This window comes from Haematobia irritans, chromosome 4 (genome assembly GCF_050003625.1).
Source record: "Haematobia irritans isolate KBUSLIRL chromosome 4, ASM5000362v1, whole genome shotgun sequence".
NCBI classification, from domain to species: Eukaryota; Metazoa; Arthropoda; class Insecta; order Diptera; family Muscidae; genus Haematobia; species Haematobia irritans.
In genome coordinates, this window is record NC_134400.1 from 55,388,976 (window position 1) to 55,415,636 (window position 26,661).

Genomic DNA, 26,661 nt, shown 5'->3' on the forward strand with positions numbered 1-26,661 from the left:
AAAATGTTCCCCCATCTAGTAAATTGTATTCACTTGCGCCGTTTATGGATTCTGACGGTTTAATTAGAGTTGGCGGACGTTTGCAAAATTCGTATCTTAACTTCGATGCTCAACACCCTATAATTGTTCCCAAACAGCACCCACTAACAACTTCTATGGTAATGTACTACCATGAAAAATTATTGCACGCAGGACCGCAATGTCTTTTAGCAAATATACGCCAACAATATTGGCCTTTAGGAGGCAGAAAAACCATTAGTATTATCGCTAGTAAATGCATCAAATGTTTTCGCCTTAAGCCCAAAACTACAGAGCATGTAATGGGCAGTTTGCCCCATGACAGAGTCCAGCCATCAAGAGCTTTCTTCGTGACAGGCATTGATTTTTGTGGGCCTTTTTATTACAAGTCCGGGATAAGAAATCGGTCACCTTTGAAATGCTACATCTGCATATTTATATGTTTTTCAACAAAGGCGACACATATGGAGGTGGTAGCCGATTTATCCACCTCATCATTCTTAGCTTCGTTAAGGCGGTTTATATCAATTAGAGGCAAACCAAAAACTATATGGTCAGATAATGCCACTAATTTTGTGGGGGCCAAAAATGAATTGAAAGAACTTCGACAACTATTCTTCGAGCAAAACAACATTAAGGAAATCGAAAAACAATGTCTAGCTGATGAAATTAATTGGAAGTTTATTCCACCAAGATCGCCGCATTTCGGCGGCCTTTGGGAGGCTGCCGTAAAATCAGCCAAATATCACTTTTACCGCACAGTGGGCCAATCTGTGCTTACATTTGATGAATTGCGAACTCTAGCATGCGAGATATGCGCCGTATTAAATTCCAGGCCATTGTGCCAAATTTCTGAGGACCCTAACGATTTGGAAGTGCTGACACCTGGACACTTTTTAGTAGGAGCCCCACTTATCACATTTTCGGAACCTGATGTAACTGACTTGAATGTCTGTCGATTGACCAGGTGGCAAAGAGTCTGTTATATGCAACAGATATTTTGGAAGAAATGGAGTTCCTCATATCTAGCATTACTGCAAGAACGGACAAAGTGGATATCAAATCAAAAAAATATTTCTATTGGAAACATGGTTCTTATAAAAGAGGACAACTTACCGCCACTAAAATGGCTTTTAGGTCGAGTGGTGGATGTGGTATCTGGAGGAGATGGTGTAGTTCGTGTAGCGCTAATAAAAACTCTTAATGGCATAATTCGAAGATCTGTAACGAAATTGGCACTGTTACCCATTGATGACAACTTTGTTGCAATGCACAGCATTCCAACGGGGGGAGGATGTTCAGGCCAACCCATTGTGCAAGCAGACGAAACTCAGTAGCAGCATTCTCAGCAGCATAGCATTGCGAAACATACAAACGTCTCTCTTGCAAAAATATGTATGTAGCACACGAATGTTTACCCTTGCAATGCACTTGCATTTTTTCTTAACAACAACAACACGCAAAGGGTCATAAAATTTGCATGCCAGAATTCTAGCGGTTCAGCCTAAAGAGATAATGAGAAATAATAATGATGTTTTTTGTAACTTCTTTTTTTGCGTAGAGAGATTGCTAGCTTTTATATTGATTTTTGTCGTCGCAATAAAGTGATCGATTGTGATCAAGTATTGTAAAAAAAATTGGTTTCATTTTTTGGATTTTAAAAAAGCCTATAAAAAAGCTTATAGGCTCAACACCAGATATGTTCGGAAGATACCGAAAAGGTGTTCAACATTACATACTACTATATTAACTTTTTACTATGAAACTGTAAACTGTGTCTTATTGAAGACTTCAAGTCAGAAAAGAACATTACTTGATATAAATGAAATGGACTGTAGTGTTGGTTCAAAAATATTTTTTTTATTGAAAAAATAACAATTTTTCAACAAACGAATTTTTTTGGTGATAAAAGTTTAAAATTTTCGAAGAAATTCAAAAAACTGGACTGAACTGAAAAAAGGCTTGCCAAAGATGCCAAAGATTTTCTAAAATTATGTTTAATACTTTTTCCTGAATATATCGAAAAATATTTACTTATTTTTGTGATATCAGCATTTGTGATGTAGTTCAGTTAAACTACAGCATTTGCAATAAAGTTTAGGTAAAATTTTCTACATTTCTAAATTTTACAAAATTAACAAACATATTTTTCCTGGTTTTAGAGTGTAGCCGAATACACCAGATAACATAATAATTTTTTTTTTGTTTTGTAAAAGACCCAGTCTAATAATGTAAAATATGCCCCTAAAACAAAACACTGTGATCTATGTTAATGTTGTCGATGGAAAAGAAAAACCACAAATTCAATTTTCTTTAATTGAAAATAAAACTATCATCACTGACACAATAAACATTCATTGTCCATGCATAAACCTAGCAAGAAACCCAATTCGATCTCACAAACCTCACATAAACAATCATGCAAGCCTCCTCTACACTCGTTTTTAATGTCTGTCTGGGTGGCTATTGCACAACACATTAGTGGTAAATTATTAAATTATATATACGCAAATGTTTACTAACAAATAGCACATACATATATTTGTTTCTGTGTATTTATGTCCATATATTCAATTAAGTAACTAATACATTTTTTTATATTTTTTTTGTGGCTTAATACTTTTTTTGAATAAAATTTTGTAGTAATAAAAACTTGGAAGTCTCTTCAGATGAACATTTAACTTCAGCTTACGCCTCTGTATGGGATTTTGTGGTTGTAATTTAGACAATAGCCGTTTGCGCGAATGTACTACGTGATGGTAAATTTCTCTTGTGGTCCTCATCACAAATGCTAACGCTTTGAAAGTTGGTTAGTATGAAGACATCAATCCTGTCACCATATGCGTTGTAATTTTAAATACAAGGCAACGCAAATTCGTTAGCCTTCTTTGAAAAAATACTCAAAACGAAATTTCATGGAATTCATTTTGTGGCGAACAAACATGGATAGACGAACGGATAGACAGGGTTGGAGTGATACTGAAAGTGATTGAGTCAATCTAGCGATGTCCGTCCGTCCATTCGTCTGTTGAAATTACACTAACTTCCGAACAAAATAAGCTATCGAGTTAAAACTTTACACAAGTACACTGAAAACAAAATTGTCGTGAGGCCAAAGATTCCATGTCCTGAAAATATGAATGCGAATTTTGCTTAGCATAGAAGACGCACTTTTCTGACATAAAGTGATTTCTTGTCCAAAAGTCGATAAACTTTTCAATGAAGTCGTTTTGTCCTATAATTGATTGGATAAGTGATTGGACTTAAAAATGGGTATCATAACACGAAAGAAAATTTTTTTTTAGACTAAAGCCATCTTGACTTTAATAATTAAAAAAAAATCTTTAAAATTAATTAAATTGTCTTAAAATTTTTTGTTTTTTGCATCTTGGCTGCAAAGCAAAAAAGTGTTCAAAAAAAGGTCATGTTTTTCAACACTTTATTTTAAACACGTTTTTTTACTTGAAGCGTAGCACAATTTCTACTGGAAATTGCCGTTAACGCGTGTTTAAAGGACTTTGATAGTATATGAAGGAAAAAAGCTGAAAATATGAAAAATTAAATTTGCTTCCTGGAATAAAATACACCGAAAAAAACTAAACTGTTTTATAGGAAGTATAAACTAACTCGTACGAAAATTTAACTCAATTGTACTCCATATTTTGAGATTTCCACAAAGCGTTGTTAAAATCAGAAAAATGTAATGCCCTGTTGTACTTTGTACTTAACTGCAGATCAGGAAATTACACCCTCTCATAGAAGAAAAAATTAACTAAAAGTAAAGAAGAAAATCATACAATAGTTCATTTTTACTATTTTTAGGAATCGTACGAAAAATTTTATTTGCTTTAGTTCATATTGAACTTATGTGCACGGTCTTTGAACTTTATACCCACGTTTAATTCATAACTTGTTTGAGACATACTTAAAAAACGAAAATTTCATTGGACTGTGGAAAATTAACAAAATTTAACTACAAACAAATAATTTTTTTTGCAATAAAAGTAAGTTACATTTAGTGTTAATTTAACTACGGATAATTTTTTCTGTGTACGCAAAAAACTTTAAAAGAGTTGTATCTTAAAAGTATCCTTACTTGAATTCTACGCTTCTTTAGCTCGGAATCAATACCAACATTATTAGAGCAAAGACAAAATCTTTGGAACCGGGTAAGCTTTTTTGAGTGTAGTTGTAATTGATATAGGTCACATGGTATTGAAAATAGGTATACCCCCCCCCCATAAATAGGTATACCCCTCCATATAAAACCACACCCCAGATTTGACTAGCGAAGGCTTTTGAAAAAGCAAATTTTATAATTTGGTACATGGTGTTAGTCTACACTGAAAAAAATATTTACGTGATATTAAATATTACGCAAACTTAAATTGAGGATGCGCAATTTACACTCTATTAAAGACAAATTTCTTTAAAATAATGAAAATTGAATTAAAAGAAAGTTTATAATCTTTGCTTCAACAAGTTTTTTTCATTAAATTTAGGACACACATTTTGAAAATTTGCGTCTATTCGTTAAAGTTGCATGTTTTTAAACTAAGGAAAATTTTCCTAAAAATAAAGAAATACATTTTTGATTTAAAGAAATTGTCCTTAAATGAATCTTTAGATTTAAGATAAAAACGCTTCAATTATAGGCTAAGACTTATTTTGAGCATTTAGTATCTTTGGTTTAAAGTTTTTTGGAATAAAAAAAATATTTTTTACTTCGAAATATCCGACATTTGTTTGTACGTGAATAGCTTTATTAATATACCGGAAAAATACCCGCTCACAAAAAATCGCTTCTGTAACATATACTCCCAAACATATTTTGCTTCAAGCATATACATTTTTGGGTATTGCCCAAACATTTATATGTTTGATCTCTTCCAATATATAATATGTTTGAAAGCATACTAGTCTAAACAATATATGTTTGGGTAGTTTAAGTTCCAAACATTTTGTATTTTTGCATCCAAATTCAATAATGTTGTCTTCCAAAAAACAATATGTTATTATGTGAACATATAATATGTTTGGAAGCATTTTGCACCCAAAAATATTATATGCTTAAAAAAATTCTCCCAAACAATATTGTGTTCAAAATTTTATTTATTTATTTATCTATTTATATATTTACAATCATAATGAATTATGAAAATAAACAGGTAATATAGGTGCTAACAACATAGGTTTTCGACCTGAATGCTCAAAATTTTGTTTCTGCCCAATTGTATATTCCCCCACATCTTTCTCACGTCCACGAGATTTTTTAGTTCTTAGCACCTTTTTCTGTAATACAAACATTGTAGAAGAAATTATTCAATTGTATGATTTTTTTATTTTAATTTTACCTTTTGCCGGACGGGGATTCGAACAGCGGACCACACAGTTTGTAAGGATCAAAGAAGTAGCTGATAAATTGCCCAAGGAAAAATAAAATAAAAATAAAACTTAATTCAATATCGCTCCCTGTTAAATAGCCCTCCAAGCTACTAAACACATATATGTTTATAGGCTATTTCTAAATTAATATATGTTTGCATCCAAGCATATTATATTTACAAACATTTTATGTCCCAAACATAATATGTTCTAACATATTAACATATATGTCCCAAACATGTTATGCTAGTTTATGAACATTATATGCTTGCACTCAAAAATATTGTGTTTAAAAATTTGTGTTCCAAACATATAATGTTTATAGCCAAACATATGAAAAACAGTCTTTTTCATCCGTGTAGATTGAAAATTCAATAAATGAGATCTGTATCTTAATTTTATAGATCCTAGATTTAAAGCCAGGGACCTATCGCAAAAAAAATTAAGAACCCGAATCTTTAGCTCGGAATCAATACCAAAATCATAAAAGAAAGGTCTAAATCTTTGGATCTAAGTAAACTTTTGTTTTGTTGGTCCATATAGATTCCATATTATATATAGAACACATATAAACTGACTGACAAAATTGGCTTTTGGAATTTTATGGAGGCCACCGACAACTGTTACCACAACCAAAGTAACTCGAGATGACAGTCTTTAGTAGAACTCCCCAGCAAAACAAAATTGGAAGTGTTCTAAAGACACAACTTTAAAAGCACTTCCAAAAATATCCTCCCCATGATGTTCTTTATTTTAACTACACAGGAAGTTCTTTTAATTAAATTTTTTACAACTCGCTTTTTCCATATTTTTAATGAGTAGTTTTAACTGTTAAAAACAGATTGAGAACTAATAAAATGGTACCAATTATTTAAATTTGGTCGATCCATCTAAATTTGCTAAATCCATCTAAAAAACTTGCGAATTTTACAGACCAAACAAATTTCAAAGCCTATAGGCCAGCCCGTGGTTCAACTGGGAATCCACTTAGAGGAAAACACCTCAACTTTTACGTAATGAAAAAAAAATTATTTATTTATCCATTCAAATGTTCCCGAATTATTTCCAAGCAATATTTGCATTAAATTAATTTGGAATGATAGTTTTATTGTGTTTTTAACACAGACATTTGCAAAGACAGAAAGACATGTTCCCTTAAATCAAACCATTTGCTTTAGCAGATGTTAAAAATTTATCAACTGGTTGCTAAATTATTGACTAGGTCGTGTTGCAGACGATTATGATGATTATTGTTAAAGGTATTTGCAAGTTTTCTTTTTTTCTCACATATGACACATTCAAATGCGGGACTAGAATACTGCAATGATTTTTTAATGCTGCCATGTGAAAAAAAGAGACATCTGCCCACGAATCACAATAAATTTGCGACGTATCGAAAACAGTATGACTGTCACAATCTAAAGAAAACGCAGGTGATTCAATATTCACAATCCCTTGTATCAATTTATTGATCTATGCATACATTTCAATACAATCCACAATAACCTCGTTCCAGTTACAGTCTTGTTCAAAAGTATATGTACAATAGTAAATAATCTCTGATATGCAGATGAGGCTACTCTGGGGTATTTTTACATGGAAATGTTTATATCGCTTGTTCGCAGCATGTCTTCACACCTCGCGACCTATTGTCTGGAAATGATCATGCATTTATTCCTTAAAAAAAAAACGAAAACAAACAAGCAGAAAACACAGAACAAACAATCTCTGTATCTGACTCATCTGTCTGGGGGAAATTCAAATTCACAGCCAAAAATTGCGAAAACAAATGTCGAAATATCAAAACATGTTTATCTGTTTGCCTCCAATTTTGTTTTCCCAATTTGAACTTAAAGATTTGTATTTAATTTTCATTTTCGTGGAAATCGTAGCAGATTAAGATGGGAAATCATTTAACGGCAAATAAGTGAATCAATCCTCAAAGTAAACAGATATGGTTGAAAACTTCCCCGTGGCACTCAAATGTCTTAGTTCTGTGACAATGGCCAAAATCGTTTCTTCTACAAATCGAATCCTGTCCCATTCTAATTTCGCTCCGAGATATACGCTTTTGACTACACGCAAAGAAAAAAAACGTTTGGAAAACGTGTACCGAAAACGTTTTTCTTTTGTTAGAGTTTTTTGAATTGCTTCGAAAATTTTAAACTTTTATCACCAAAAAAATTCGTTTGTTACAAAATTTTTATTTTTTCAATAAAAAAAGTTATTTTTGAAATAACAACACAGTCCATTTCGTTTATATCAAACACTGTTCTTTTCTGACTTTAGGTCCTTAATAAGACACATTTTACAGTTCAAAATTTAATATAGTACAATGTAATGTTGAACATTTTTTCGGAATCTTCCGAATATATCTGGAATATATGTAAAAAAAACAAAAGCAAAAAAACTTTGGCCGAAGCAGGGATCGAACCCACGACCCTTGGCATGAGAGTCAGACGTAGCTACCACTGCTCCACGTTCCAAACTAAATGTTTGTTTCTGTTAAATAAACTTTGTTTATTCGGTTCGTGGGCGCCGCAAGCTATGCTATATAAATATAACTTATATGGATATTTATCTATTGATGACCATAACAGGTACATAGCTCAGTGGTTAGTGTGTTGGCTTACAATGTGCATGGTCCGCGGTTCGATTCTCCGTCCAGGCGAAAGGTAAAAAAAATTTTAAAAATTTATAAAATCGTATAATTTCTTCTACATTGTTGGTATTACAGAAAAAGGTGTTAAGAACTAAAAATCCTCGTGGATGTGAGAAAGATGTGAGGGACAATGCAATTAGCAAGAAAATAATGTTTTTTTTTTTTGAGCTAGTCTTTATGAAATTGTTTTTACGTCCTGGAAAAGAATAAACGTTTATCACAAAAAGTATATACTTTTCTTCCAAATACACTTCCTTACAGCGAAAAGCAAATGAGAAACGAACTTTGTTTGTCTAAAATTTCGTTTGGGAGGAAAGAATTATTTTTTTGCGTGTATAGTCATAGAAAATTCAATGATTCATCTTCACGAATTGGAATTTTCTGTAGCCTTAAATGATCCAAGAGAAAATTTAATGGATTCAATTTTCGGCGATGGAGTGTCCCCTCTCAGTAAATCTGATGAAATTTTTGAGTGTTTGACAGTGAAACGCCATTCGAACTCGGCTATAAAAAGGAGGTTCTCTGTCATTGAGCTAGAACCGGGCAGCAGATGAGTTGGCAAGGCTAGGAACTACCTTACATATTCCAGGGGAATTAGAATCTGTTAATATGTCTCTGACTACATGCAAGCTCATACTGCGTGAGAAGGCTATTATGATGGCGAATCTCGGATGGGAGGATTGTAAGGGATGTAACGACACTAAGCAAATATGGCTCCATCTAAACTTAAACTAGATATATTAGTGTTTTCAAGACATCAGATATCATTCCTGATATCTGCTATAACGGGTCGCTGCCTGTTAGGCGAGTTCGCAAAAACTATTGACGCGAATCACAATTACTACTGCATGAGTTGTCATGATGCGGAGGAAAAGGATTCGATTAAGCACCTCTTGTGTGCATGTTATGAATTTTGTGTAAAGCGTCAGCGGATATTGGGAGCATACAACTTTAGATTACTTGCGGACCTGGAAAATGTTAACTTAAGCACTCTGCTAATGTTTTTGGAACAATCTGGTTGGTTCAACAGAAGAAACTAAAATATAATGTTCCTAAATTACACATTAACATATATATTTGGGATACATAACTATGTTAATGCGAAGGATATCAACACAACACTGCGAGAGAATTAAATGACAACAAATGGTGGTTGATGTGAAACTGCTTGTGTTGTGGACAACTATGCAATTGGCTTGTTAATAAGGTCTCCCTGAAAATTTAATATGCTTAAGTCTAAATATTATTTAATTTGAATATTAAACTATGTATTTGGAGAAATGAGAGCGACAAAGACTATCAACATTTGGAAAAATGAGAATTGTTTTTTTTTATTATTTGGGAGCAGCATTTTTTAATATCGGCATCATTATACCCACCACCATAGAATGGTGACGGGGGTATAATAAGTTTGTCATTCCGTTTGTAACACATCGAAATATCGATTTCCGACTATATAAAGTATATATATTCTTGATCAGGGAGAACTTCTAAGACGATATAACGACGTCCGTCTGTCCGTCTGTCTGTCTGTCTGTCTGTCGGTCTGTCTGTTGTAATCACGCTACAGTCTTCAATAATAAAGCAATCGTGCTGAAATTTTGCACAAACTCGTCTTTTGTCTGCAGGCAGGTCAAGTTCGAAGATGGGCTATATCGGTCCAGGTTTTGATATAGTCCCCATATAAACCGACCTCCCGATTTGGGGTCTTGGGCTTATAGAAACCGTAGTTTTTATCTAATTTGTCTGAAATTGGAAATCTAGAGGTATTTTAGGACCATAAAGAGGTGTGCCGAAAATGGTGAGTATCGGTCCATATTTTGGTATAGCCCCCATATAGACCGATTTCCCGATTTTACTTCTTGGGCTTCTAGAATCCGAAGTTTTCATCCTATTTGCCTGAAATTGGAAATCTAGAGGTATTTTCGGGTCATAAAGAGGTGTGCCGAAAACGGTGAGTATCGGTCCATATTTTAGTATAGCCCCCATAAGAACGATCTCCCGATTTAACTCCTTGGGTTTCTAGAAACCGTAGTTTTTATCTGATTTGCCTGAAATTGTAAATATTCTGGTATTTTAGGCTCACAAAAACGTGTATCGGATTAAGTTTTTATCGGTCCATTTGGTAATGCCTCCATATAGACCGACTTCACTTCTTGAGGGTGTAGAAGGCGCACTGATCATGAAAATTGCTTGAAACTCAATGTAAAATTTCCAGATTTTACTTCTACAGATGTAAGATTTCAAATCAAGACGTTATTTTATAATTTTCTTGCACACTTGCAAGAGATGTTAATGATTCCTCTAAAACTCGAACAAAAATGGTTCTTATAAATCCAGAATCTGATATAGTCCTCATAGGTGAAATCTTTAAATTTATCTTCGGGAAGTGTCCTCAAATCCTCAAGCCCTCCTGAAATTTCAAAGGAAACCCTAATATTTGGCTCATGGTGGTGGGTATTTAAGATTCGGCCCGGCCGAACTTAGTGCTGTATATACTTGTTTTTTCTTCTTGTGACGTCAAAACAAAAAAGTCTGACAAGGATATTAAAAAATGAAAACAGTGAAAAATATCTAAAATTTCCAAAAGGATATTTATACAAAAAAAAATATCGAATGGGTAATTTTTTTAGAGATGAATAGTAATGCATTTGACTGTTCAATTACATTTTTTTAGTATTTTTTCAAGTCAAGATATTTTAAAGAGAAAAATAGAAAAAATGAATCTATGAGAATTATAAACAAAGTGTCGTTTCACTTTCTTCAAATGACTTTTGTGTTTCTACACTCAAAAAAATTTACTTGTTTCCAAAGATTTGACCTTCCCTTAAGGATTTTTGGCTTGATTCCGAGCCAATGATGCGGCTTCCTTAAAATAAAGACATTTTTTATGGATCTATGTTGCTTTAAATCTAGGATCAATAAAATTAGTATACAGATCTCATTTATGGAATTTTCATTATCTTTTTTTGGGATAAGATAATAAAGCTATTCACGTACGTACACTCAAAAGAAAGTTTATTTGGATCCACAGATTTTGACCTTCCTTTAAGGATTTTGGTATTGATTCCAAGCCAAAGATGCGGGTTCTTTAAAATAAGGAAATTTTTTTCCGACCTATCTGGCTTTAAATCTAGGATCTATAAAATTAAAATTAGGATACAGATCTCATTTATTGAATTTTCAATATATTTTTCCGGTACATTAATAAAGCCATTCACGTACAAACAAATGCCAGTTTAAAAATCCTAATTATGCCGGATACTTTGAAGTAAAAGCTATTTTCTTAATTCCAAAAAAAAAAAAACTTTAAAGCTAAGATGCTAAATTCTCAAAATAAGTCTATAATTGAAGCGTTTTTATCTTAAATCTAAAGATTCAATATTTCAGTAATTGAAGGATGATTTCTTTAAATCAAAAATGTATTTCTTTACTTTAAAGAAAATTTGCTTAGTTTAAAGACATTCAACATTAACGAAAGGACGCAAATTTTCAAAATGTGTGTTCTAAATTTAATGAAAAAAATTTATGAATCAAAGATTATAAACTTTCTTTTAATTAAAATATCATTATTTTAAAGCAATTTGTCCTTAATAGTGTGTAAATTGCGCATCCTAAAATTAAGGTTGCATAATCTTTAATATCACGTAAACCTTTGTTTCAGTGTACAAACACATGTAAGTTTAAAAATCCAAATTATAACGTATACTTCAAAGTACAAAATGTTTTCTTAATTCCCAAAAAAATTATAACGATACAAAATCCTTAAAATAAGTCTTAACCTAATTGAACAGTTTTTATCTTAAGTCTAAAGATTCAATATTTCAGTTAATTTAAGGACGATTTCTTTAATTCAAAAATGTTTTTCTTTACTTTAAGGAAAATTAGTTCAAAGACATACGATTTTAACGGAAGGACCCAAATTTCCAAAATTTGTGGCCTAAATTTATAAAAACAATTAAGGAAAGTCTAAAGTTGGGCGGGGCCGACTATATGATACCCTGCACCACTTTGTAGATCTAAATTTTCGATACCATATACATCCGTCAAATGTGTTGGGGGCTATATATAAAGGTTTGTCCCAAAATAAATACATTTAAATATCACTCGATCTGGACAGAATTTGATAGACTTCTACAAAATCTATAGACTCAAAATTTAAGTCGGCTAATGCACTAAGGTGGAACACAATGTTAGTAAAAAACAAGTATATACAGCACTAAGTTCGGCTGGGACGAATCTTAAATACCCACCACCATGAACCAAATATTAAGGTTTCCTTTGAAATTTCAGGAGGGCTTGAGGACACTTCCCCAAGGTAAATTTAAAGATTTCACCTATGAGGACTATATTCTGGATTTATAAGAACCATTTTTGTTTGAGTTTTAGAGGAATCATTAACGTCACTTGTAAGTGTGCAAGAAAATTATAAAATAACGTCTTGATTTGAAATTTTAAATCTGTAGAAGTAAAATCTGGAAATTTTACATTGAGTTTCAAGCAATTTTCATGATCAGTGCGCCTTCTACACCCTCAAGAAGTGAAGTCGGTCTATATGAAGGCATTACCAAATGGACCGAAAAAACTTAATCCGATACACGTTTTTGTGAGCCTAAAATACCAGAATATTTATAATTTCAGGCAAATCAGATAAAAACTACGGTTTCTAGAAACCCAAGGAGTTAAATCGGGAGATCGTTCTTATGGGGGCTATACTAAAATTTGGACCGATACTCACCGTTTTCGGCACACCTCTTTATGACCCGAAAATACCTCTAGATTTCCAATTTCAGGCACATAGGATAAAAACTTCGGATTCTAGACGCCCAAGAAGTAAAATCGGGAAATCGGTCTATATGGGGGCTATACCAAACTATGGACCGATACTCACCATTTTTGGCACACCTCTTTATGGTCATAAAATACCTCTAGATTTCAAATTTCAGGCAAATTGGATAAAAACTACGGTTTCTATAAGCCCAAGACCACAAATCGGGAGGTCGTTTTATATGGGGACCATACCAAAACATGGACCGATACTCACAATTTTTGGCACACGTATTTGTGGTCCTAAAATACCTCTAGATTTCAAATTTCAGGCAAATTGGATAAAAACTACGGTTTCTAGTAGCCCAAGACCCCAAATCGGGAGGTCGTTTTATATGGGGACCATACCAAAACATGGACCGATACTCACAATTTTTGGCACACCTCTTTATGGTCCTAAAATACCTCTAGATTTCCAATTTCAGGCAAATTGGATAAAAACTACGGTTTCTATAAGCCCAAGAAGTAAAATCGGGAGATCGGTCTATATGGGGGCTATACCAAAACATGGACCGATACTCACCATTTTTGGAACACCTCTTTACGATCATAAAATACCTCTAGATTTCAAATTTCAGGAAAATTGGATAAAAACTACGATTTCTATAAGCCCAAGACCCCAAATCGGGAGGTCGGTTTATATGGGGACTATAGAAGAATTTCTCCCTGATCAAGAATATATATACTTTATATAGTCGGAAATCGATATTTCGATGTGTTACAAACGGAATGACATACTTATTATACCCCCGTCACCATTCTATGGTGGTGGGTATAAAAATATGGGAAACATTTAAATCTGAAACAATTTTAAGGAATCTTCGCAAAAGTTTATTTATGATTTATCGCTCGATATATATGTATTAGAAGTTTAGGAAAATTAGAGTCATTTTTACAACTTTTCGACTAAGCAGTGGCGATTTTACAAGGAAAATGTTGGTATTTTGACCATTTTTCAGAAAAACATATATATGGGAGCTATATCTAAATCTGCACCGATTTCAACCAAATTTGGAACGCATAGCTACAATGCTAATTCTCCTCCCTGTGCAAAATTTCAACTAAATCGGAGTTAAAAATTGGCCTCTGTGGTCATATGAGTGTAAATCGGGCGAAAGCTATATATGGAAGCAATATCTAAATCTGAACCGATTTCAATAAAATTTGGCACACTTGACTATAGTACTAATTGTTCTTCTTGTGCAAAATTTTAAGCAAATTAGGGTAAAACTCTGGCTTCTGTGACCATATAACTCCATATCGGGCGAACGATATATATGGGAGCTATATCTAAATCTGAACCGATTTCAATAAAATTTGGCACACTTGACTACACTATTAATTGTACTCCTTTCAACCAAATTGGGGTAAAGCTTTGACTTCTGGGACCGTATTAGTCCATATCGGGCGAAAGATATATATGGGAGCTATATCTAAATCTGAACCGATTTCAATAAAATTTGGCACACTTGACTATAGTACTAATTGTTCTTCTTGTGCAATATTTTAAGCAAATTAGGGTAAAACTCTGGCTTCTGGGGCAATATAAGTCCATATCGGGCGAAATATATATATGGGAGCTATATCTAAATCTGAACCGATTTCTTCCAAAATCAATAGGGTTCTATTCTGAACCAAAACGCATTCTTGTGCCAAATTTGAAGTCGATTGGACTAAAACTGCGACCTAGACTTTGGTTACAAAAATGTGTTCACGGACAGACGGACATGGCTATATCGACTCAGGAGCCCACCCTGAGCATTTTTGCCAAAGACAACATGTGTCTATCTCATCTCCTTCTGGGCGTTGCAAACATATGCACTAACTTATAATACCCTGTTCCACATTGTGGCGCAGGGTATAAAAATTACAAACTTGTATGGACCTAGCTAGCGCCGTCAATGCAACAATTGGTCTGACGCAAGCCAATTTCCCATCTTCTAAAGTATATTGTCTTTGAGAACATTATTCCATGGCTTTCATTTTCAGTATTTGTCATTTTGTCTCTCATTACATCACGGCTACACACAAAAAATTTTTTTTCTGATTCAATCACGAAATTAATTGGTCCAATTAATTTTTTAATTGAAATGTCTTCAATCACGCAAATGATAGTATCAATCACAGTTTTAATTGGGCATAGAAAAAAATCTTGATTAAAAAATTAATTGATTTCATTACCAAATTTCAATTAATTTTTTAATTGATTCAATTAAAAATTTAATTGATGTTGATTGCCAGCGTTGCCAATTTAGCTTTTTTCCCGCTAGATTTGGCTTTTTTTGAAGACGTTTAGCGGGAAAAAAAATGCATTTAGCTTTTAGCTTTTTTTCTGGCTTTTTTTCATGACCCTTTTAGCTATTTTTGGCTTTTTTTATTTTCGACATGTTCCTATTGAAATATGGATAAAACTTCGTTTTTATCTAAGCCTTGCTGCCAGAATAAGGTTTTTCACATGTTTCAAATCTCAATTGAAACATTAATAATTATTCCAGCCATTATGCGGGCATTTTTGCAGCAAATACACCTTGTGGTAAAGTTCTTGCCTCGTATTCATAAAAGTTATCGTAAACCTTAAATCTACTATTACCATGCAAATTCCTTATATAAACTGTCAGTAAATTATTAGGAATATTAGCATTTGACTCGTTTATCCTTTTTATGTTATTTTAATATTCTAAAGTTATTATGATATTACTCAATTAAAATAGTAGATGTGAATTGCTTTGTACACTGAAAAAATATTGTCGTGAGGCCAAAGATGGTTATATAGCATTTGTGAATTTCTCTTATATAAACTGTTTTCCTTGTCCAAAAGCCGATAAAGTCGTTTTGTCCTTATAGTTAAGTGATTCAACTTAAAAATTGGTATATTTTCATGAAAGAAGGCTAGGGTCAATTCTAAAAAATTCTTTAAATTAATAGTCTTTAAATTTGTGGAGTTTTTGTATCTTCACCACAAACCAAAATAACGTTAAAAAATTGAAGAGGTTTTTAAACATTTTATTTTAAAAACGTATACATAAAATAATTTCTACTTAAAGTCGAGTCTGAATTTGAAAATTTAAGTTTTCGTTAGCACGTTTTTAAAGCACTGTGATAGCTCATGAAGAAAAAGCTGAGAAAACGAATAAATTCAAATTTGACTCGGAATCAATACAATAATCATTAGTGTACAAAATCTTTGGAACCGAACATAGAAATAATTAAGGAAATAAAGTTTTGAATGTGGTATTATTTTTTTTAACACCAAAAAATGCAATAAAAAATTCGTAGTGATAGGATCAAAACAAATCTGCTATTTATTAATGGGATGGATTTACATTTACGAAAATTGGACAACAATAGGTTTGGGAAATTTTCGAATAAAAGTTATTCATTATAAACTTGCAAGACAGTTAGAATTGGTTTTATTCTCTTGGGTAAAATTAATAGAAGTGTACACGTTCACGAATTTATCATTAATTCAGTTAAAACAAAATATATAGATATTTGCTAATGCATGATTAACCAGCTGACAATTGCAAGTTCACTGGGAAAAATGATTTTACAAGGAAATATAAACGAAGGACTTCCAGTAAAAATTTGTGATAGTAAAAATGTATCGAGTACACCAACAGAGCTAATATGATTTAGACTTTCTTACAGTCTCACAGAAATGGAATTAAATTGAATACAATTAAAATAATATGCATTTTAAGTGAAATAAAGCATTTAAGTTTGTTAAATTTCAATTAAAAATGTGACTTTTGATACAAAAAAATTTAGCTTTTTTTCTAGCTATTTTTTTCAATTTTTTAGCTTTTTTTGGCTAGTTTTTTGGACAAATCTAGCGGTTTTTGGTGAAACAATTCTGGCAACGCTGTTGATTGCAAAACTCAATTAATTTATTAATTAAAAAAGGTAAATATTTTCAATTACCTTTTGAATTGGCTTAGAATTTTTATTTGGATTAACAATTGATTGTTTGAAAAAAAATTTAATTAAAAATTTTAAAAAATGTTAATCACTTTTTTAGTTGACTTAGTCTCCCGAATTTGATTAAAAGTTTATTGTATCAATTAACTTTTTAATTCAAAATTTTAAAATTTTCAATCATTGACTTAATTAACTTAATGTTTCTATCTTGATTAAATAGTTAATTGTACCAATTAATTTATTAATTGAAAAAAATTTCAACTTCAATTAACTTTTTAATTGGAAATATTTTGGTGATATTTTTTTCTGTGTACCTTGGTCATGTCTCAACATGAAGCTCGGTTGCAACCAAGTGAAAGGATCACAGGAGCTTTGATGATTCTTTCTTCTGAGGAAGTCAAAAATTGGGTCGATTCGCGTGTAAATATCATTGACCCATTTATTTTTCGTAAACATGTTGTTGAGATACTATAAATCAACAAATGTGCCGCCTCTTTCGCTGTTTGCAGTTTACTAATTAGCGCTACGTTAAGTTTCAGGACACTTGGGTAGGCGTGGATTTTACCCATTTGCTCATCTTTTTAGAAATTTTACTGACCTTTTCATACAGAAATATTTATTATTTACTCGGAAAACAATTATCCAAGTAATAATTTACCAACAAAATGTACACAAAAATTAATGTAGCTATTTGCTATTTTATTTTAGTATTAATTTCATCTGCTTATTATCTTCCTGACGATATTTTTAATTTCTCTCATATGGATAACAAAAATTCTAAAATGCACTTACCCACTGTTTTAATAATTTGATAATCATCCAGACTATATTTTCTAACACCTTTTGAGGTTGCAACGCTTCTATAATCTGCATAATATTCGTGGGAGTTATGATGAGCCTTATGGTGTTTTAGTTCTCCATTTGTGCTTTCTTTAATACCACTTGCAATTTTATTTGATTTGAGGTTTATAGATTTATCCTGGCCAATATTCTTCTTTTCATTTTTCACTTCAATTGTCTTATGGTCTTTTTGTTTAGTGTCCACCACACTGTTATCTGATGAGAAGGAGATAAAAATTGAAAATTGAATAATCAATATGCTCTCCAATAAAGCATTCCGTGAAATCGATGACGAGTAATATTTCATAAATGTGACGCTTGCTTGCATTGCAAACTTCCCATTTTCTTTATTATTCTTATAACAATTTATGAGGCGATAAATAAAACGCTTTTATTCAAAACTTGGAGCATTTCATTGATCGCTTCATTTGATCCCATAATAATCACCATCATCATCGTCGTCTTCTTCATCATCGGTTTCCCCATCATCTTCTTCTTCCTCCTCTTCACCATCGTCATCTTCTTCATCATCGTCATCATCTTCTTCTTCATTATCATCTATGTCTTCATAAGTGGCCTCTTCATCGGCTTCCTCACTATAATCGGACTCCAAGGGATCTGATGATTCACTGCTGGCCGCTGTTGTACTCCGACCATTAACATAACCACTGACCACCCCATTACATTGTCGGCCCAGTTTCGATGGTACGGAATCTCCAGTACCAGCGTTTATTTTAGAATTTGTGCTGGGTCCCATTTTTGTCGATACGCGGGAACAAGTGGCTGCTAACATCTATAGTTGACGTCTTCTATTGGCCGGCAATCAGAATATTCAACTTTTCTGAAATTAAACTAGAGAATAGAATAATCTGTCTTAGAAAACTGATGGAACAGGAAATGTTATCTTCAGACAGGAAATATATCACAATGTTTTTCAATCAAATCGCTAGTTGAATTAAAAAATATTCGATTAAAAATTAATTGCTGCAATTTCTCAATCAAAAATAAAGTCAGCCTAAAAAAATATTTAAACTGATTAACTTTTTAATTGTATCAATTAACTTTTTAATTCATGGCGGTAGATTTTGTTTATTTCTATTTAAAATTAATAGAATTAATTAATTCTGTAATTGAAACAATTTTTATATCCTCCACCATAGGATAGGGGGTATATTAACTTTGTCATTCCGTTTGTAACACATCGAACTATTGCTCTAAGACCCCATAAAGTATATATATTCTGGGTCGTGGTGAAATTCTGAGTCAGTTGAAATTTGGTACATTGTGCTAGTATATTGCCGTTAACAAACCATGTCTAACTAGGTCCATATCGGTCTATAGTTATATATAGCCATCAGATAAATCGATCCCCAATCACACAAAAATTGGTCCATATCAAGTTCATAATTGTATATAGCCCCCATATAAGCGACCCCCATATTTAAATTCTGGCTCTCTACGTATTGTCTAATACATACCACGTATGGACTAACTCACAATTTAGAACACGATGTTAAGAAGTTTTAAGATACCACAACCCAAGTAATTCGATTGTCGATGATAGTCTTTCGTAGAAGTTTCTACGCAATCTATGGTGGAGGGTACATAAGATTCGGCCTGGCCGAACTTACGACCGTATATACTTGTTTAAATTAAAATTCCTTCAATCATGATAATAATAGTCAGACCAAGCCGAAACTTCGGCCACTACAAGGAATCAAATATAATAGCTTCCTCTGAAAGCACCCTCCCCCTTGTAGCGGGTTACTTAATATATAGAATTTCACGTGAATTTTAAGAAACATCAGAAACCACAAGAAGATGGGTTCTGATGACACGCTTCCTGAAGTTAAATTTAAAGATTCTATAAATGGAAACATTTCTCAACCGTCGAACTGAACGGACGTGTTTATTTTTTAATAGTAATATGTACATATTACGAATTTCACGTGTGGTGGAAAATTAAACCACTATGTAGCGAAATTCAAAGTCATCCACTGGGTTGCTAACTTCAGGGCCCAGTGGACGGGTATTGACTGAAGTTGTGAATTTGGGCAGTGACCAAGAGTCAGGCCCAATTAGTCGACCTGTAGACGGGTCGACAGGTGGCGACACTTTGGAAAGAAGACGGTTCGACAGGTTACCTTAGAAAAGTCGAACCTTTTCTAAGGTAACGACATCAAAAGGAGGTAATCCCTTACGAAAGAGATTCAAAGAACGCAGAAAAAGTTTATCCTAAAGAAATTAGGATCTGTCGACCCAAGCACGTTGTCGGTTAAGCAAAGCGATTCCTTAAAATGGGCTCAAGGAATTTTTGAAGCTGGCAAAAGGGAGCGATCACCGGATGAACTGCCATCCTCTAAACGGGATCAAAGATCGTTTGCCTCAGTTGCGAAAGACAGCCTTGTGATGGCTATCATTAATAAAGGAGCATTGGTATGGTTCCAGAGCAAAAATGTGGGGAAATTGAGAACGCGATGTCTGGTGTCTACTCAGAGGTGCGAAAAAAGTTCCTCGGACCAAGTCCTCGACGGCAAGATGCTGGATGGTATCAAGGACGATATAAGTTAATAGCATTTGCGGATTTTGAGGTCTATGCACAGAAAAAAAGTGTCTCGTAAATTTAAGAAGATTTTTAAAATAATTTATTACAAGAATTTTCCAGAATTTTAGTTCATTTTTCGTATCTTCAACGAAAATTAACTACTCGAAAGGAAATTTTACAAATTCTAAGTAGCAATCGTTTAGTTCACGGCCTACAAAATACGATGGAAATTTCCTTAAAAAATTTCTTAACTGGTAGTTAAAAATTCGTTTGTCATGCTATAAAACTACTTGTGAAATGTAAAGTATTTTCTAAATAATAAGTGCAATTTACCATAAGATTTTTTTGTATGAGAAAATATTTTTTTACGAAAAATGAACTTGAAAGTGGATGGCAATTTCTTACTGACAATTCCTATGGTTAATAATTGTTGGTAAAAAATTTCCCAATGAAATATTTTTAGTTCACATGTAATTAAATTTATAGACATTTTCGTCAAAAATGGGTAGATATCATTTCATGAAGTTTTTGCTAATTTTAAGTTAAACGTTTCATCGTTCTTATACTGATATGCATTTAAGAGTATTGTTTTTAGAGTAAATTGTGGACATATGCGATGAACTAATGCATAGTACAGAGATCTTTCTCGTCAAAGTGGAATATGTTTAATGTAAAGATGATGTTACTTGAATTTTTTTGAGAGTGAGAGCATGCAATGCAATAATGAGAAATGGTAGCGAGTGATGGGGATGTTGTGTATATCTGTGGTTTGTGTGTGTGTTTATTATTGGCGAATGGTTTATTTTTCTGGATGAGGTGTTATTTTCAATGAAGGCGCATGTGTTTTTGTTGTTGTAGGAATGTTTTGGTTTTGCTTGATTTTGTTTGGCATGCTTCAGTTATATAGTTGGCGTTGGCGTGGGCTGTTGCATCTTTTTAGCAAGTATGTAACAAGGGAATATAAAGGTATGGAATATTTTGGTTTTTTTAGACATATATTGGTGTTTGTTTATTAAAACTTTGAAATGAAAGTTATTAATATTTTAGCGATGAGATGTACGATGGCGAAGTAATGATCGGTAGCTTAGAAAAAAGTTATTAAGAATGTTCAATATTTAGGAAAAAATGCTGAAATGGAAAGTATATTGAAATTGTTTTATCTAATTTAATTTTTATTATTCAATGTAAAAAATAAATATTCAATTTCAGAGTAACTCCAGATGAATTTGGAAAATTGTTTGTTACACCTCAGCATATAGTTTAATGATAAATAGATAAGAGTTCTTTTTCAATGTGGTTTTCTTTTAAAGAATAATATTCTTTATGTATATTATTATTTGCTAATTATTATTATTTTTTTTTTTTAACAAGTCTCATGTTTTTTTTTTGTTGTAAAAAAATATCTAAGTTAAGAGCAACCCCAGATGGATTCGGGCAAATTTTTATATTTCTCCTCAGCGTATAATTTAATAGAGAAGTGGTAAGTTTTCTTTTAAAAATTGGCTTTCTTCTCACTAGAATATTTACGTTTTAATGACATTTTTATTGTCAAAAATTACAGGTTTTAAGACCTTATTTTAGTATTACTTTAATCAAATATTTTTGGAAAATTTTTGTTACACCTCAGCATATAGTTTAATCATAAATTGGTAAGTATTCTTTTTAAAATGTACACGGATGAAAAAGACTGTTTTTCATATGTTTGGCTATAAACATTATATGTTTGGAATACAAATTTTTAAACACAATATTTTTGAGTGCAAGCATATAATGTTCATAAACTAGCATAACATGTTTGGGACATATATGTTAATATGTTAGAACATATTATGTTTGGGACATAAAATGTTTGTAAATATAATATGCTTGGATGCAAACATATATTAATTTAGAAATAGCCTATAAACATATATGTGTTTAGTAGCTTGGAGCGCTATTTAACAGGGAGCGATATTGAATTAAGTTTGTGGTTGTTGCTTGTTATTACAAAATTAACATTTTATTTTTCCTTGGGCAATTGATCTGCTACTTCTTTGATCCTTACAAACTGTGTGGTCCGCTGTTCGAATCCCCGTCCGGCAAAAGGTAAAATTAAAATAAAAAAATCATAAAATTGAATAATTTCTTCTACAATGTTTGTATCACAGAAAAAAGTGCTAAGAACTAAAAAATCTCGTGGAAGTGAGAAAGATGTGGGGGAATATACAATTAGGCAGAAACAAAATTTTGAGCATTCAGGTCGAAAACCTATGTTGTTAGCACCTATATTACCTGTTTATTTTCATAATTCATTATGATTGTAAATAAATAAATAAAATTTTGAGCACAATATTGTTTGGTAGAATTTTTTTTAAGCATATAATATTTTTGGGTGCAAAATGCTTCCAAACATATTATATGTTCACATAATAACATATTGTTTTTTGGAAGACAACATTATTGAATTTGGATGCAAAAATACAAAATGTTTGGAACTTAGACTACCCAAACATATATTGTTTAGACCAATATGCTTTCAAACATATTATATATTGGAAGAGATCAAACATATAAATGTTTGGGCAATACCCAAAAATGTATATGCTTGAAGCAAAATATGTTTGGGAGTATATGTTACAGAAGCGATTTTTTGTGAGCGTGTAGTTTTCTTTTAAAAAGGATATTTTTTATTTATATCATTATTTGCTAATTATTATTATTTTTTTTTTTTTTTTGAAACTAGTTTAATGTTTTTCTTTGTTGTAAAAAAAATATTTAATTTCAGAGCAACCCCAAGATGGATTCGGGCATATTTTTATATTCCTCCTCAGCGTATAATTTAATACAGAAGTGGTAAATTTTCTTTTAAAATTTGGCTTTCTTTTCACTAGAATATTTAAATTTTTATGACCTTTTTATTATCAAAATTACATGTTTTTAATACCTTATTTTAGTATTACAATAATCAAATATTTTTGGAAACAAATTTAATATTTTTATTGCAAAAAACAAATATTTAATTTCAGAATAACAATTTGGAAACATTTTTATGAATTGGTAAGCTTTCTTTAACATTCTTTTAACAAGAATATTTAGTTTTTTTATGCATATTATTTCTTTAATTAGATTTTTTGGAAACCAATTTAATGTTTTCTATTTAATGTAAAAAATAAATATTTAATTTCAGAGTATCCCCAAATTTTTAACCTCAGCGTACAATTTAATAGAGAATTGGTAAGTTTTATATTAAAACTTTGACTTTCTTTTGACAAGAATATTTATTGTATTATGTCCTTCACATCGATAACAACACAGTTTTATGAGATAATATATTACTTAATTCATTATTTCTCTAATTGTTTCAGGTACAAACTTTATGAGGTACGTTTATCTAAGAAAAGTTGAATTCCTTACACCATTTAATAAAATGCCCCCAAATATGGTAAGTTACAAGCTAATTTAAAAAGATTAAAAATTATATTTTATTACATGTTAATTTTTAACAATTTTCATTATTCCTTCCATTTTTTTCAGCAAGATAACGATGAATAAAAAACTAAGGAAAAGTCAAAATGTCCAAATAGCGAGTTAAAATAAACTACTTTCTGTTCCACGTGGTCATAATTGTTATTCACAAAAACATTGTATTAAGAACTCTCATCATAAATTTGTATAATAAAGTACTTTTGCTTAAAGAAAGTTGAATTTTAATGTATGAAAATTTTCATAATAGTAAAACGGGTTGTTGTTCCTTTAATTATTTAATTTCTCTGTACTGTGGAATGATTGATTTAAAAATAGTTTAGTCGTCGACATTTTAAGGAGACTGTTAACCACTTTTTATTATCGGGTTCCCAAAAAATAAGCAGGTAAACCAAAATAATACTGACTTTTTAACTTGGTAGATTTATATACCATCTTATGGTGTTGTAAAAATGAACTAAAATACAATGTTATAGATTAACTAAAATTGGAGAGAATTATAAACTAGACAAGTTGAAAAAAATCTTAAAGGCTAAATCATGGTCAATATTACTACAGTTTAGTTCATTTTGCAATGGAAAAGGGTTCACTGTTTTTTCAGTGTGGATTGCTTTAAAGCTGCTTTGATGCTAATGTGTGAAGTTTGGGAAGGAGCCGCTTTGGAGTTAGTCGATAGAAAAGACATACCGGCTAAACCTAGAGCACATGCATGGATACCTACAAATCCTCCTGATCCTGAATCAATACTAAACAGACCAAAGAAATGTAACCCAGATCTGAGAGGATAGACGCGAGAACTGAGAAAGGCGCAGCATAACTCTTGGAATGATTACTGCAGCAGTATTGAGGATACGTCCGAGGCTTCCAGACTACGGAAGGTACTAGCATCCACAAACTCCGCTCCAGGTTTCATTAAAACATCGGAGGGCAATTGGACAACGTCCAATAGGAAGACGCTGGAGGTACTATTGGACGCACATTTTCCTGGAAATCAGACGGCGGTGCCACAGTGGCTCAGCGGTCATTTCCTACCGAGGAAATTGTATCGGAATCTAGAATAAAATGGGCGTTAAATAGCTTTGGGCTTTCAAATCCTCCGGACCTGATGTAATTACTCCGGCGGAGTTACAAGCAGTGACTGAAAGAATTATCCCCTGGTTGACGGTGATATATAAAGGATGTATAAACTTAGCATATAAAGGGTGATTTGTTAAGAGCTTGATAACTTTTTTTTAAAAAAAACGCATAAAATTTGCAAAATCTCATCGGTTCTTTATTTGAAACGTTAGATTGGTCCATGACATTTACTTTTTGAAGATAATTTCATTTAAATGTTGACCGCGGCTGCGTCTTAGGTGGTCCATTCGGAAAGTCCAATTTTGGGCAACTTTTTCGAGCATTTCGGCCGGAATAGCCCGAATTTCTTCGGAAATGTTGTCTTCCAAAGCTGGAATAGTTGCTGGCTTATTTCTGTAGACTTTAGACTTGACGTAGCCCCACAAAAAATAGTCTAAAGGCGTCAAATCGCATGATCTTGGTGGCCAACTTACCGGTCCATTTCTTGAGATGAATTGTTCTCCGAAGTTTTCCCTCAAAATGGCCATAGAATCGCGAGCTGTGTGGCATGTAGCGCCATCTTGTTGAAACCACATGTCAACCAAGTTCAGTTCTTCCATTTTTGGCAACAAAAAGTTTGTTAGCATCGAACGATAGCGATCGCCATTCACCGTAACGTTGCGTCCAACAGCATCTTTGAAAAAATACGGTCCAATGATTCCACCAGCGTACAAACCACACCAAACAGTGCATTTTTCGGGATGCATGGGCAGTTCTTGAACGGCTTCTGGTTGCTCTTCACTCCAAATGCGGCAATTTTGCTTATTTACGTAGCCATTCAACCAGAAATGAGCCTCATCGCTGAACAAAATTTGTCGATAAAAAAGCGGATTTTCTGCCAACTTTTCTAGGGCCCATTCACTGAAAATTCGACGTTGTGGCAGATCGTAAGTCTATTCATGATGAAATGTCAAAGCATACTGAGCATCTTTCTCTTTGACACCATGTCTGAAATCCCACGTGATCTGTCAAATACTAATGCATGAAAATCCTAACCTCAAAAGAATCACCCTTTATTCCAGAAAAGTGGAGGGACACAAAAGTCGTTTTCATACCGAAAGCGGGAAAAGTCTCTCACTCGAGTGCGAAGGATTTTCAACCAATCAGCTTATCCTCATTCCTACTTAAGACTCTGGAGAGGATGATAGACATTTATCTTAGAACTAGCGTCAATTTAAGTTTGCTCTAGATACGACAGCATTCATACTCGAAGGGCAGGTCTACTGAGACCGCTTTGCATGACCTAGTCAGCTTTATTGAAAGCTCACTATCTGTCAAAGAATACACAATCGTGGCGTTTCTAGATATCGAGGGGGCATTCAATAACGACCATCCGAGCTCGATATTAAATGGACTGGCAACTCTGAATGTTGATCCAGGTATACTTAGGCTAACTGCTAATGAGGAGACGTATTTCGGCCAGTCAACCTGCAATAAAATCCTTGGACACACGGAGTTCTTTAACTCGAAAACGGCCATCGACTGCCGCAAATCTCTCAACGAGATGGCTGAGCAGTACAATATTCACCTAATATGGGTGCGTGTCCATAGGAACATACCGGGGAACAGCGAAGCAGATGAGCTAGCAAGGCTAGGAACTACCTTACATATTCTAGGGGAACTATGGTATGTAATAGGTACTTGTAATTAAATGTGGTATCACAATGGACTGAATAGTCTAAGTGAGCCTGAAACTTAATCGGGCTGCCACTTTAACCTAACCTATATATGGAGACTAAATCAGATTCTGGATTCCGCTCTATATGGGGACTAAACCAAATCATGGACATTTGTGTTTACACTCGGCACACCTACTTGTGGTCCTAAAATACTTCAAGATTTTTAATTTTATGAAAATCGGATAAAAACTGCAGTTTATAGAAGCTCA

At 32.8% G+C, this 26,661-nt stretch overlaps 1 protein-coding gene across 6 annotated transcripts in view; it reads right to left on the reverse strand.

The window, feature by feature from the left end:
- Positions 1-26,661, reverse strand: part of Pka-C3 (Protein kinase, cAMP-dependent, catalytic subunit 3) — a 172,177-nt gene that overhangs the window by 115,457 nt on the left and 30,059 nt on the right. For 4 of the 6 annotated variants that reach the window (XM_075303391.1, XM_075303388.1, XM_075303389.1 and 1 more), the window contains 2 exons: positions 18,098-18,502; positions 17,603-17,866 (listed from right to left, as the gene is read on the reverse strand). In XM_075303391.1, the coding sequence (XP_075159506.1) occupies positions 17,603-17,866; positions 18,098-18,443 (610 nt within the window). In that variant the 5' untranslated portion in view covers positions 18,444-18,502. The remainder of the gene's footprint in view (positions 1-17,602; positions 17,867-18,097; positions 18,503-26,661) is intronic. The other 2 variants (XM_075303393.1, XM_075303392.1) reach the window with 1 other exon arrangement.